General features: G+C 41.3%; 1 protein-coding gene across 2 annotated transcripts in view; it reads left to right on the top strand.

Moving 5' to 3' along the window:
- Positions 1-12846, top strand: part of LOC125003825 (E3 ubiquitin-protein ligase SMURF2-like) — a 46357-nt gene that overhangs the window by 28639 nt on the left and 4872 nt on the right. The window contains exons 8-16 of one of the 2 annotated variants that reach the window (XM_047578038.1): positions 1091-1302; positions 3023-3107; positions 3827-3985; positions 4865-4918; positions 9700-9913; positions 11425-11528; positions 11630-11744; positions 11906-12084; positions 12642-12779. In XM_047578038.1, the coding sequence (XP_047433994.1) occupies positions 1091-1302; positions 3023-3107; positions 3827-3985; positions 4865-4918; positions 9700-9913; positions 11425-11528; positions 11630-11744; positions 11906-12084; positions 12642-12779 (1260 nt within the window). Of the gene's footprint in view, positions 1-1090; positions 1303-3022; positions 3108-3826; positions 3986-4861; positions 4919-9699; positions 9914-11424; positions 11529-11629; positions 11745-11905; positions 12085-12641; positions 12780-12846 lie in introns of both variants that reach the window. The other variant, XM_047578037.1, reaches the window with a different exon arrangement.

Genomic DNA, 12846 nt, shown 5'->3' with positions numbered 1-12846 from the left:
CTCTCTCCCTCTCGCTCTCTCTCCCTCTCTTTCTCTTTCTCTTTCTCTCCCTCTCTCCCCTCTCTCCCTCACACACACACACACTCACTCACAGAGCTAAATAAACTAACAAGCCAGTCAGGCAGCCAAGCCGCACTTGGCTCTTGTTGCTGCAGGAACAACTGTCGCCTTCCTTCTTGGCCCATATCAGTGAAGCCATTAGGCAACTAAGCAAATAACTCCTTCCACCACCTCACCAATATTACTACACCTCTTTAGTCACCTATGGCAGCATAGCAGACAGAACATGTTAGGACAGAAAATAAATTATAAGCAGGACACATAATGTAAAAGCTGTCGATGGGGCAAGACTGGCTCAGATAATGGACATGTTAGTAGAACATGAAGATGGGACCAGTAAAAGTGGCGGCAGAGCTGAGGAAAAAAATAAGCCTGAAGGAGGAAATGGGTGGGAGGAAGAGTGTGCGGAGGGGTTGTGGGTTGAGGACCCACGGCTTTAGATAGCCAAGGCGTCAGTAACTCTGGACAGCCAGACAGTGGTCAAACAGACTGCACACACCCACAAAATAAGTGTCAGTAAGCCAGTCTGTCTGTTTGTCTCTACTTATCAGATATCTGTTTGTAAGTCCGGAACGCAGGCTGTAGTCTTATGAGGACTTTCTGTTCGCTTTTATGCAACTCATAATCCTTGAGCTCTTTAAAGTCTATCCATTTTCATAACATACATACATACATGGATCTTTTTGAGGGCTCTTGGCACTGGCTGGTTTGCAAAAATTGCGCTATTCTTAAATGTCTAGACGTCGCATGAAGAGATCAACTTGCAACACCTAACCCAAAACACACACCACCAACGGACCACTTGTTAGTAGCTCATTTATGAGTCTCCTGACAGCAAACCCTTTATTCACATTTACAAAAAACGGAACCAACATGTCTAATTTGTTATAAAATGTTTTATCTGACTGTTATATCTTTAGAAAATTCAGTGTAAAAGAGAAGGACGGGGATATTAACACTAATGAGAACACTGACACATGAAGGACCTCAGCCTGCATAGACATGAAGTTTGCCCTCTGTTCTGTCCCAGACCAGCGTCAGAGTACTCCAGCCCTTCAGGACGTCCGCTGAGCTGCGTGGTGGACGAGAACACACCAGTGATGACACCTGTTAATGGGGCCGAAGCCAGCGGTCCTCCGGGCGAGCAGCGCATCCAGGAGAGAAGGGTTCGATCGCAGCGGCATCGCAACTACATGAGTCGAACACACCTGCACACTCCTCCTGACCTGCCTGAGGGATATGGTGAGAGACAGCGTAACGACACAGCATCTCCACACATCAGCTCTTCACTGATTTAGAGCTCAAGTTCTACAAAACCATTTTTGACACTAAAAGCTGTTTCTTTGAAACACTGTGGAATTAGTCAGTTTTGGTCAAATATGCCTGTACAGCTAATCCCATAACATAACATTCTGCTCAAAGGCTGCATCCTGTTTGTGGCCTGTAGCGACTTATTTTTTGTCCTGTCTGTTGGGAGAGTGATATTTTGTATTGTCTCACTGTCTTCCTGTCTTGTTCTTGGGCTCATTCACATTTTATATACTACACCCTCCCCCTTTCCCACAGCACCACACCATGACAACTACAATCATCACTTGGTGTATGTTAATATATTACTCTCCACTCATTTATTCTTCCACTTCTCTCCCCTCCTCCTCTCCCGTCTCCTCTCAACACTTGCACTTTTGGAATGTTTTGGCTTTGCGGACTAATATTCCCACAACGAAGAGAAGCTCAACGAAAATAAATGTTTTTCATAGCTCAGTGTTTAGCTCCTTGAATATACTTTATGTTAGTGGCTATTTCTTTCTGTCTGTAATTTGTAAGCTGGCTTTAGTTGAAACATGCACACGCATTGGGAAAATAATGGATAACCTACGCAAGTGTACTTTCCAAGATTGGAACATTTTTTTTTATTTATTTTTTCTGAAAAAGAAGTGCACTTCTCCCAGTCAGCCACACTGCACCCCACAATAGCCACCGAGTCTGTAAAATAAATTATTATTTTAAGTGTGGCACTGCATGCCAGTGATTTGGAATGGCACTGCTGGACCTGTGCCCCCTTTCAAAGGTCCTGCTCTATCCAGTGAGGTCGGACAAAGTGAGTCACTGATGCCCAACAGCTCAAGAGCTTTCTTCTTCAGCTGAACCCTCTGAACCACTGGCTGGGTGTGGTGAGAGAGTCTGAGAGAGAATGAGAGGGAGAGAGGGAATGCGTGAGGGGAAGAAAGAGGGAGAGGTGGGTAGGAAATGAGTTGTGCCAGGAGGAAGTTGGGGTGTGGGGTGGTGACGGATTAGCTGGTGAATATACATACGTGAACAGCATGTCTGTGCAGCACACAGTTCGTTCCAAAATTCACACCCTCCATTTATCCGTGACCTGGATGGAACCAAAGATCCAACAACCTGATGATTACACACGAGGGTCAGTCTCTGTGGATTTCTTCATGCTGTCTTTGGTTACCTTAGTGCATATACTGTAAACAATACAGTATGTACTTTTAGATGATTTGCCATTAGTGATAACCTTTCACTTTCCATTTGTTTTGTTTTTGGACATTAATAAAAATACAACAATGCACACTAAATTTAATCAAAACAAGCCCGCTAGGATGCATCAAGCAAGAAAAAACATTCATGGAAGTCTTGAACTTGATTAATTTCCCTCCTTATTTTATTTTCCCTATCTTCTTGGGATCAGCCTACTGGATACTTGAGAAAGACTAATTGGTTACATTGGCACATACCTTAAGAAACTCTTAGGTCAACAGTGTCCCAGCAGTTAGCCTGCCACATAAATTATAAACAGACTTCCCCTTCTCCAAAGAACACAAACTCTCTATCCATGCTAGTACCCATCTGGAATACAAAACAACCCTCCTAGGAACAGTCCAAAGCTTGCTTCAGTGGTGTTTTTGCCTTTTTGACATAATAATTCATATCAATTTCCTCTCTGTTTTAGAGCAAAGAACAACTCAGCAGGGCCAGGTCTACTTCCTCCACACACAGACTGGAGTCAGCACTTGGCATGATCCCCGGGTGCCCAGGTAACTCCTCAATATTTCTGTCTTTAATCTGTCAATTGGTATTACATACTTGACCCTTTATAAATGGTGCTCAGAGCTATTAATACAACCATGATTATGAACAACACATTGTACTAAAATGTGATAAATCCACAAAGTGCTCACTGCCTGCATTGTATTTATTTTTTATATTAAGCCTGACATATTTTTACAAAACTGACAAGATCAAACTAGACTGGAGAAGGTTGAGTCAGACCTAATCCTTTCATTACTCCAGCTGAAGTTTATAAAAAGTCTTTAGTCAAACGTGAGGCTCAAGTCTGAGTCTGCCAAACTAATGACCCTGAGTCCAATGTGGACATTTTTGGATAGATGCTGAGCTGAACGTACTACAGGCCAGTGGTTCTGCTTTCAATCAGGCCAACTATAAGTAGTTCTTCACTCGGTTCTCCAAAGGCAACACTGTTGCGTTACAATTAATTAATTAGATTTGTTTTAGATTCAGTGATTACTTACTACTACTTCTACTACTACTTACCTCTGACAGTATTTAAAGAACGCTGGTGGGAAAAAAACTATATCTGTTATTCAATTATTCTTGTCAGGAGGATACGTTGCCATTTTATTCTGAAAGTGCTCAATTAATTATGTTGTTGTGTCTTTTGGTGGATGCACCTGTTCAGTTCAGTATAATTTCCTTTTCAATCATTGTCGTTAACCATTTCTGTTTGTTTGTTCAGGGACTTAAGCAATGTAAACTGTGAGGAGCTGGGCCCACTGCCACCAGGCTGGGAGATCAGAAACACTGCCACTGGCCGGGTGTACTTTGTCGACCACAACAATCGAACAACACAGTTTACTGACCCCCGACTGTCTGCTAACCTACATCGAGTGCTCAAGTGAGTGTACCAGTCACTGCCTAAGCCCCCAAGGCCTTGGCTGTGTTTTAGATATGCGCTGGCAAGGAAGTTTTTGCTTTGTGTTACCGTGGTCGGCCATTTACACAAAGCTATCGAACTATCAAAAGCACACACAACGTTAGATGAAACGCACATACACATTAGTAAAACATTACCTCATCAATGAGTTGACTTTGTAAAAAATAAATGCAAAGACTGGAAGAGGACATAGGGCCACTTTTGCTAAAAGAAACACAACAGATAATATGGTCTTTCAGGCCAAGCTTAAACATAGTCATTATTTCATCTTCAGTGAATGTTGACCACACCTTGGATATTGTGCTGCTGAGTTTGGTTTAGATTCAGAAACTCTCTCCGTCCTTCTCATATTTGCAGATTGTTTGCAGGAATGTAAGCCGCTCTGGGTTTTTAAAAGTAGCTTATCACATTCATCGTATTAGTTGTGTAAGTAGACAAAACTATACAAAGTGTGTGGAGTAGGCGAAGGAAGAGAGAATACCTGTTTTTGATGTGCACCACAGTCATACATGCACCAGCAATGTCTGCTTCTGCATAGTAGCTATCATGACATAATTTATCTCACCTTTTATTTTGTTTTTTTCCTGTTGTTAATCTCATGTTTTTGTCTTGTGTGTCCGCTAATGATTGTTCTGGTATTTCATTCCCTTGCTTATTTCCTTTGCAATCATTCTTCTTATTTTCTACTCCCCTTACCCTTTGTGGCATTTGTCCTATCTATACTTTCTGTCTTATCATTTAAACCTGTCCCCTGCTGTTTGTGGCGCCCTAATCGTCCTCTCTGTCATTCACCTTCTTTTTGTCTTTCTCTCCCTTCCCTCCTCATTTTATGTCCAGCAGCCCAAGTCCAAATGGTTCCCGTGTGGCCATGGACAGCCAAAACACTAACCTCAGGTAACCCGCATACACACACACACACACACAGACACACACATCTGTACAAACACATGTGTGTTCACGTAAACTGTATGCCTATCCATGCTTGTATATGATCTGTAAAATGCATATAAAAACTTCAATCAGCCCACACAGGTTGATCGTTGTTTTCATACATACTCAAGGCCGCGTAAAGTGATTTGTCGGCCTAGCCACACACACACACACACACTGTTACAATATCATTTAGAGAAAATGCTGACTGTGATCGTTTCCAAAGGTCCAGTCTGTGTGTTATTGTAAATACGTGCACATGCTTCTCAAGGTTAACTTTCATGTGGGTGTAATTCAAGTACAACACACACACACACACACACTTGGACCAGCTGGCCACATCAGCATCTGTCAGTCCATCTTTCAGCTTGTTTGTGCCGTCTGTCAACAACCTGCCTCCACTGATAATCAGCCACTGACAGCGCTGACCCCATTCATGGAAATACTAAACACATGTTATCCCAGCAGCTGAGTAAAGTTGTCTTTCATCTCGACAGAACCTGTGACATACATGAACACCTAACTTTAGGCTGGTTTTCCAGTATTTTGGAAGTTGAGGAGGTCTCCATATCTTTCCCCTGCCAGTGACTGAGGCCGAAATTAGAACAGGAGGGACATAGAGAGATGTAGAGATTTTTCCATCTTTGCTCTGTTGGTACTAAACCTCCTGCAATAACAGCGGCTGGCACGATAGACATGTTTGGGAAATCAACATCTGGTCATTTGGTCAAATAGTATCCATATGTGTCAGAACAGCGTCTGGTTGTGAGTTGAAGCTCAGCTATGTTATCCAGTCCGCATCATTAACTGCTTGTCTGACTCCTTATTAGGAAAGATGTGAGAGTCCAGACCAAGTTTTAAAACTTGGAAAAGGTCAAAATTAATAAGCTCTAATTTACAATGCACGCATATTAATGAAAATACAATGTAAGTCTCGGTTACAGCACATGTAATAAATGCGCTTTCATTTTATTTGACCTTTTGTAGTTAAATATGATCACAACAGAGTCTATGGGTCTTAAAGACCTAGACTTGTGATGGCCCACTGATATGTTGTGTAACTGACCTCAAAAAATTATCGTGTTTATTGTTATTTTCAAATATTTGAAATATAAATGTGTCCAGCTGTAAAAGTGAAGTAGTTAACTAAAATATATATTGTTTCTGCCTAAATACCAACTCAGCATAATGCTGAAGATAAATACCATGTCAAGAATAGTAGCATCAGCCTGTACAAGACAATTACTCTTGTTAATTTTTTACACTGCTTTCATATGTCTTCATTTAGGGAGAGTGGAGGTGATAGTTATAGGAAGTTCAAATTAAATAAGAAAAGACTGTAAAAAGCGTGTGGCCTTATTTTTTAGTAGAAATTAAGAAAGGATCAGCCTAGTGGTTCCATTGCCTCTTTCAGATCAGATGCCAGCTTATCAGTGTGCAAGTAACTCAGAATTTAACAAAATTTCGTAAATTCAGCATGTCGTACAAATCTATAGATCCTGATGTCAGTTATTTTAGCCTTTATTAAGACATTGTCTAAACAACTATGTCATGTGGCATTTTTCTCGATTTTAATCTCCAAAGTGACCATAACTCCTTGTTTAACATTGGTTGGTTTCATTTTTGATCTCTCTGTAGTAACGCTATTTATTTTGTCTGCAACATGAAACAGATTCTGCATTACAACATTGTGAGTCTACCTCAGCCTTCTGATCTTGCAGCACTCAACTTGATTTAAATGTGACTCAGACAGGCTTGTTGCATTTGACCTCAGCTGATGAAGGCTTTAAATTGTCAGACAGTCAGACATAGCTGCATTACTGCGGTGTGCCACACTGTCTCTCACATACTTATCTTCTTCCTTTGCACCAGCATGTAGTGTTTGTCTGAAGAGATTACGTCAGTGTTTGTTGAAGGTATTTTTAGGTGACCCTGAGTTTATGGTTAGAAGGCATCAGCAGGTATTTTCCCAACCAGGCAGTAAATCTTCCTGGCATTTATATCAACATTTGCATTCACGCTCTTAAGATGTGACAATTATATTTGGTGCAATGTATGCATGTGGTATATTTAGATAAATACTGTACAAATTATTGGGTCAGCAAAAAATCCCACACATATATGTGCAGTATCTGCAGTATGTGATATATTATACTGAATTTGTTAAACCTCGCACTAGACAGTTCAGTGAATGCCCACTGTCTAAACAGTGTATATAGCAAGATACATGTTCTGTCTCTATGTGGTGCATTAAAGGCATTATGTATAAGAGTGAAGAGAGGAGGACAGGCTTAACAAAAGCATAGAAAAAATAATTTCACTCTTTTTGCTTCTACTTAGTTTCATGTGAATTGACTGTGTATTGGACCTGTAGTTGGTGTAATAGGCCTGTTTGCTTTCCTTTGCTGTATACGTTATAATTTGTATTTTAGGGACGTATCGTGAGGAAGAGTGCTGAAAAGTCAAAAGAAACCAGAAAGTGTATTATCATCAGGAATGTAAAATTTAACAAACTTTTTTTTCTTGGAAAACATTCTTTACATGCCGCATATTTTAGACGGTAGACCCTCTCATCACCACAGTCTGCCTGCGGCTGGTTTCAATTCATGTACTCTTGTCAAAGGCAGAAGCATCCAGATGTGGGAGCTTTGCTTTCGGGATAAATGTTAGAGGTCACGCGTTCACTGGCAAGGCGCACAACAGTGGCATTTTTTGGTCAGTCTCTCTGTTCTTTCCTGTAATTTAGGTAGTGTAAAAAGTGTAAAGCCTGGCACCAGCCGATACTTAGAGCACATCTACCCTTAAAGGGCCCTTTGATTTTCCTGGCTGGGTGGGGAGCACGGTGGGTGTGTGGCTTTAACACCACTACACTTAGTCAACACTCATTACAACCCCACGAGTGCCAGCTGCCAAGTAGACTTTCTCACACACACAAACCTGCATCTTTGTACTCTCTCACTGAACGTACACGACGGGCCTGTCATGACTCTACAGTTTCAGGTGCAGGTCATCCAGGCCTTCATTTTATCCTAGTTTTACAGCCTCTTTTCCTCCTGTATGTTCATCATTGGAATAACAGTAATGCCACAACAATAGGAACCATTGCCCCATTCCAGATTTGCACTGCTTGAATTTTCTATATTTACTTTTTGGTAACTAGAGACGATGAACTATGTTGAAACTTATTTTTAATTACACTGTGCCCACTGAAGAAAAAAGTGCACTGAAATTACGTTTTATTATATGGTTCTCTAGTCTTCCAGCCAAAAGCAACTCATTCCATTTTGTTTTAAGGCATCTTTTCTTCCCCTCCTCCTTCCTAAAGTGGTTTTTAAGACTGCTGTGCTGCAGTCTTACCCTTTCTTTGACATGCTAGGAGTCCCAGCGCCTGCCAATAAAATAAATAGCAGCAGAGTTGATTATACAGGGATAGACTGGCGAAACGCTGGACCCGTTTAGTTTGGAAAGCCCAAATAGATAGATAGACCTTTTTCAACCCACTGAACCAGAGGAGCCAGCTGTACAAAGGATGTTGGATGAAGTGGGTGGCTATGTGTTGCTACATTAGAAAGCCTTCCCATTCTTTTTACCAGTTTAGACCTCTTGATGTGCTGCCTTTGTTTGGTCAGCAGCAGCCTTGACACTCCACTCCCAGCAGAGGACAGTAGCTTCTTTTACACAAGTCTTCTGCTGGCTCAGCGTCGCCTCACAGGAAAATGAGGGCTGTTGTCCTGCTGAAGGGAGAGATGGATTATGTTTTTACGAGGCCCACCCAGGCATCTCACCGCCAACACCACAGTGAGGGCTTGAAGAGGCCAGAAATAGAAGACTCACCTTCCGTCACATTGACTTAGATTGTATCGAACTCTTCTGAAGTTTCTATGGGTGGCAGCTCCAGTGGCCAGATGATCGAAGGTCCAGTTGTAGTTGCTGGTAGACAGGTTTACCTACTGGCAATCTACAGTAACACTGAGCTTCTTTATTGTTCAGACAGGAAGCAAATATGCCTTGGAGCAAAGACGGATACAGAGAGACACATCTGGAGTAATGATTTAGAGTATTTTTTCTAAACATTAAGTAAGTTTTGACGTGAAAGAGAAATGTGCAGTGGAGGAAAACAGAGAGAACACATCGACTTGACCATTCAGTTTACCGAGCCAGAGGCGCCAGCCCCTCTTAAACCACTCTCCTCTTTCTTTCTCTTCCTCTGTGTGTTTGTGTGTCTCTATCTGCTTACTTAAGGTTTATCTTCCTCACTCTATCTTTCCGCATGGTGATATTTACCAAATGTCTGGTCAGCGGCCCAGTCTGTCCACAGATCTGGAACCGATTTACTGAGGGCTTAGAGGTCTGTTTAGTGCTCACTACTTCGAGACCAGTGTTGAGAGTGAGGACTCGGAGGGAATGTCATGCAAAACTTCAAAAACAAAAAAAAGTTCAGCAAGGTAGAGGCTCTGGTGAATTCTCCACAGGTCGTCTCTCTTACCCTTATTTTTGTCGAGTTTGCTACTACCACCAGAGTCAAAAAATTATAATATTGTCCCAGTTGTACAATTGAGAACAGCTTTGATTCACCACATGGGCATTGCCCTTAGGTAAGGCCAACTCAGGACAAAGAAAATTAAATTGAGTGTTTACATACTGACGTATTCTTTTTTTTTCCCGTCTTTCCTGCCCTGCCCTTTTATTACGTCCCTCCTTCATCCTTTCATACCTTGTTGATCTTCCTCCAACTATCCCTCCAGTCATCCAGTTCCGATAAAGGACCAGAGTGGTCCTGGGGTCCCACAGCAAGCTCTGTCTCCAGCCCAGTTACCTGAGGAGGCTGAGTGCCTGACGGTGCCAAAATACAAGAGAGACCTGGTACAGAAGCTGAAGATTCTGAGACAGGAGCTTTCTCAGCAGCAACCCCAGGCTGGCCATTGTCGCATCGAGGTCTGCCGTGAAGAGATCTTTGAGGTACGCTGCACACCTGAATGGAGAACGAAGCTTTCTCTCTTTCTCCTTTTCACACACAAATAATTGAACAAGATGATTACACTGCATTTGCTTTAGCAGTAGCTGGAGAACGGTCATGCATCCTAGATTGCAAAAGGAACACAAACACCACCGTTCTTCACAGATCGTGAACGTTGTTCAACTGATCCCTAATTTCTGTGGAAGATTACAATTCAGGAGTGCAATTGTTTAGTCAAAAATACGACACTCTAACCTAAAAATGTAATGTGCAAACCAAAATTCTTGCATTTTACTTTTTTTTTCACCCCATTTACAATGTACACCAGAAATAACCCTGGAGTAACAGTGCTTACAGCCTTTATCATTTCCAGCCGAATGCACTACTCTCTCTGTTCCTTTTCTTTTCCTCCTCTGCCTCTCTTTTTTTTTTTTTTTTTTTGCTCCCCTAGTCATTTGTCCTACTGAGGCAAAGGCATTCTTTCTGGATGATTTCAGCAGCTACAGAGATCAGGGTGTGGGGAGGGGATGGGAGTGGGTGAGGAAAGGAGCTGGGGCTGCAGTGGCAAGTATTTGAGGCCAGACATAACTTCATAACTACAAGCTTAGCAATGTAAAATATGACTTCATCCTTCTTTGACGTGACAGCTGCTGAAGGAGAAAGTTAAGTGTGAAAACCTGCCCTGCAGATCCACTTGAGGTTTTTATGCAGTAACCGAAGCAATTCGCCACCAGCACCGTGTGCATGTGATTTGATCTGATACTGATATAGAGTCTGTAGTCACACCTTTTTAAATAACTAATTCAACAAGTGTAATCCCCTTTTCTCTTGGCATTGCACGTTAGCTGTTCTTCAGTTTTTCATCATGTCTATTTCTATACATATTATTTAAATGGAGTATATATTTTATTTAACTGATAGACAGTACAGTAATAGTTTTCTTATTGTATAAAACTTGGTGTGAATACAGTTGTAACTCCCAGGCTTTGTGAGGACCCTCCTCATATGACAACCATTGTAACTTAGTTTCACTATCCCCCTCATTGTGACATCCCTAAGTAACGTTTTGAGCACAGTCTGGGGGGATTTGGTTTATCACTACAGTCTTCATTCCATACATGGTGATTCACTGGTGTTCCTTAGCTATCATTTCTCTGTAAAAGTACACAACTTTACACACCATGTAATACATACAAGCATGAAAAAAAGTATTTTCCCTTTAAGTCTGTGAAGGTTCTCAGTCATCCAGGTCATGGTAATCCAAAAGGTGTTTGAAGAAAGGCAACTGGACTTGTAGAATTTCTTGAAAATGTTTCACCACTCATGAAAAAGCTGCTCGGATGAGTAGAAATTCTACAAGTGTAGTTGTCTTTCTTGCCTTTCTTCAAACGCGTTTTGGATTGTTTTTCCTTAATGCAAAGATAGCAGTGTCAAGAATGAATTCCTGTTATAGAGAGCAGTCTTGTTTGCTTTACTACACAATATTAAATGTACTGTATGTATTGAATCGTAGGAGTCATACCGGCAGGTGATGAAGATGCGTCCAAAAGATCTTTGGAAGAGACTGATGATCAAATTCAGAGGAGAAGAAGGACTGGACTATGGTGGGGTAGCAAGGTAATTCTTCACAGGATTCTGATCTGCATTCATTTATTTTTATGCTTGTTATAGTGATATTTGAATGAATTCCATTAACACTGAATGTGTACGTCTGTTAGGGAGTGGTTGTATCTGCTGTCCCATGAAATGCTGAACCCCTACTACGGCCTGTTCCAGTACTCCAGAGATGACATCTACACTCTGCAGATCAACCCAGACTCTGCTGTCAACCCAGTATGAATTGTTTCTTGTTCTTTATTATTAAACTCATGTGTGAGAAATATTAGTCATTAGTTAGAAGTGAAATTTAATTGCATTGTAACTGTCATCATCTGAATCCGTATAAGCGGGATGGATGAATGAAAGCCTTCACTTGTCCTCTTTTTAATCCACAGGAGCACCTGTCATACTTTCACTTTGTGGGTCGCATCATGGGCATGGCAGTGTTTCACGGCCACTACATTGACGGAGGCTTCACTCTGCCCTTCTACAAACAGCTGCTGGGAAAGCCGATCACGCTAGATGACATGGAATCTGTCGATCCTGACCTGCACAACAGCCTCGTCTGGATTCTGTAAGACCTTTTGTTTTTTCTCCAGGCAGCACATGTTTTCTGAAAACTGGCAAACAAAAGCTAAATAGTACAACAAGAGTAAAGTCAGTGTTCATCAGTGTTCAACTGAATAAATTATGCTCAAATGTTATCCAGCTCTTATTTTGAAGTAACTGTAGTCCAGCAGTGGTAAGGAAGGTAAAACTATTTTTAAAATAAATCTTACATACACATAAATAATTAATATAGCTCAGAGTACACATAATTAGGATGCTCATACAAATCTGTCCTCAACAACCAAACCAGTTCTTTTACTATAGCGCCCTCTGCTGCCAGCCAGTGTTTTCAGATTTCATTATTGTCTCTGCCTCAGTCTGATAGCAACCAAACATCTTTTTTTTAATAAAATAATCCCTTTTCCTGTTTGTTTAGTAGTAATTCACACATCACATGAAGGTGAATGAGGGAAGGGTATTTTTCCCATTCTTAGTTTTTGGACCAAATCCACATAAATTAAGTGAACAAAATAAAGTACTGCACTGTTTCTTGTCTAAATGCTTTGGCTTCTCTCTTCTCAGGGACAATGATATCACTGGTGTCCTGGACCATACTTTTTGTGTAGAGCATAACGCCTACGGAGAAATCATCCCCCATGAACTCAAGCCCAATGGGAAAAGTATCTCCGTAACAGAAGACACCAAGAAGGAGTATGTCAGGTACGAAGCGGGACACACAGACAACATGCTACACACAAATATATTTAACTTCAATCTGTACATTTGT

Source organism: Mugil cephalus, chromosome 2 (genome assembly GCF_022458985.1).
Source record: "Mugil cephalus isolate CIBA_MC_2020 chromosome 2, CIBA_Mcephalus_1.1, whole genome shotgun sequence".
Taxonomy (NCBI): domain Eukaryota; kingdom Metazoa; phylum Chordata; class Actinopteri; order Mugiliformes; family Mugilidae; genus Mugil; species Mugil cephalus.
This window is presented reverse-complemented; position numbering and strand designations above follow the sequence as displayed.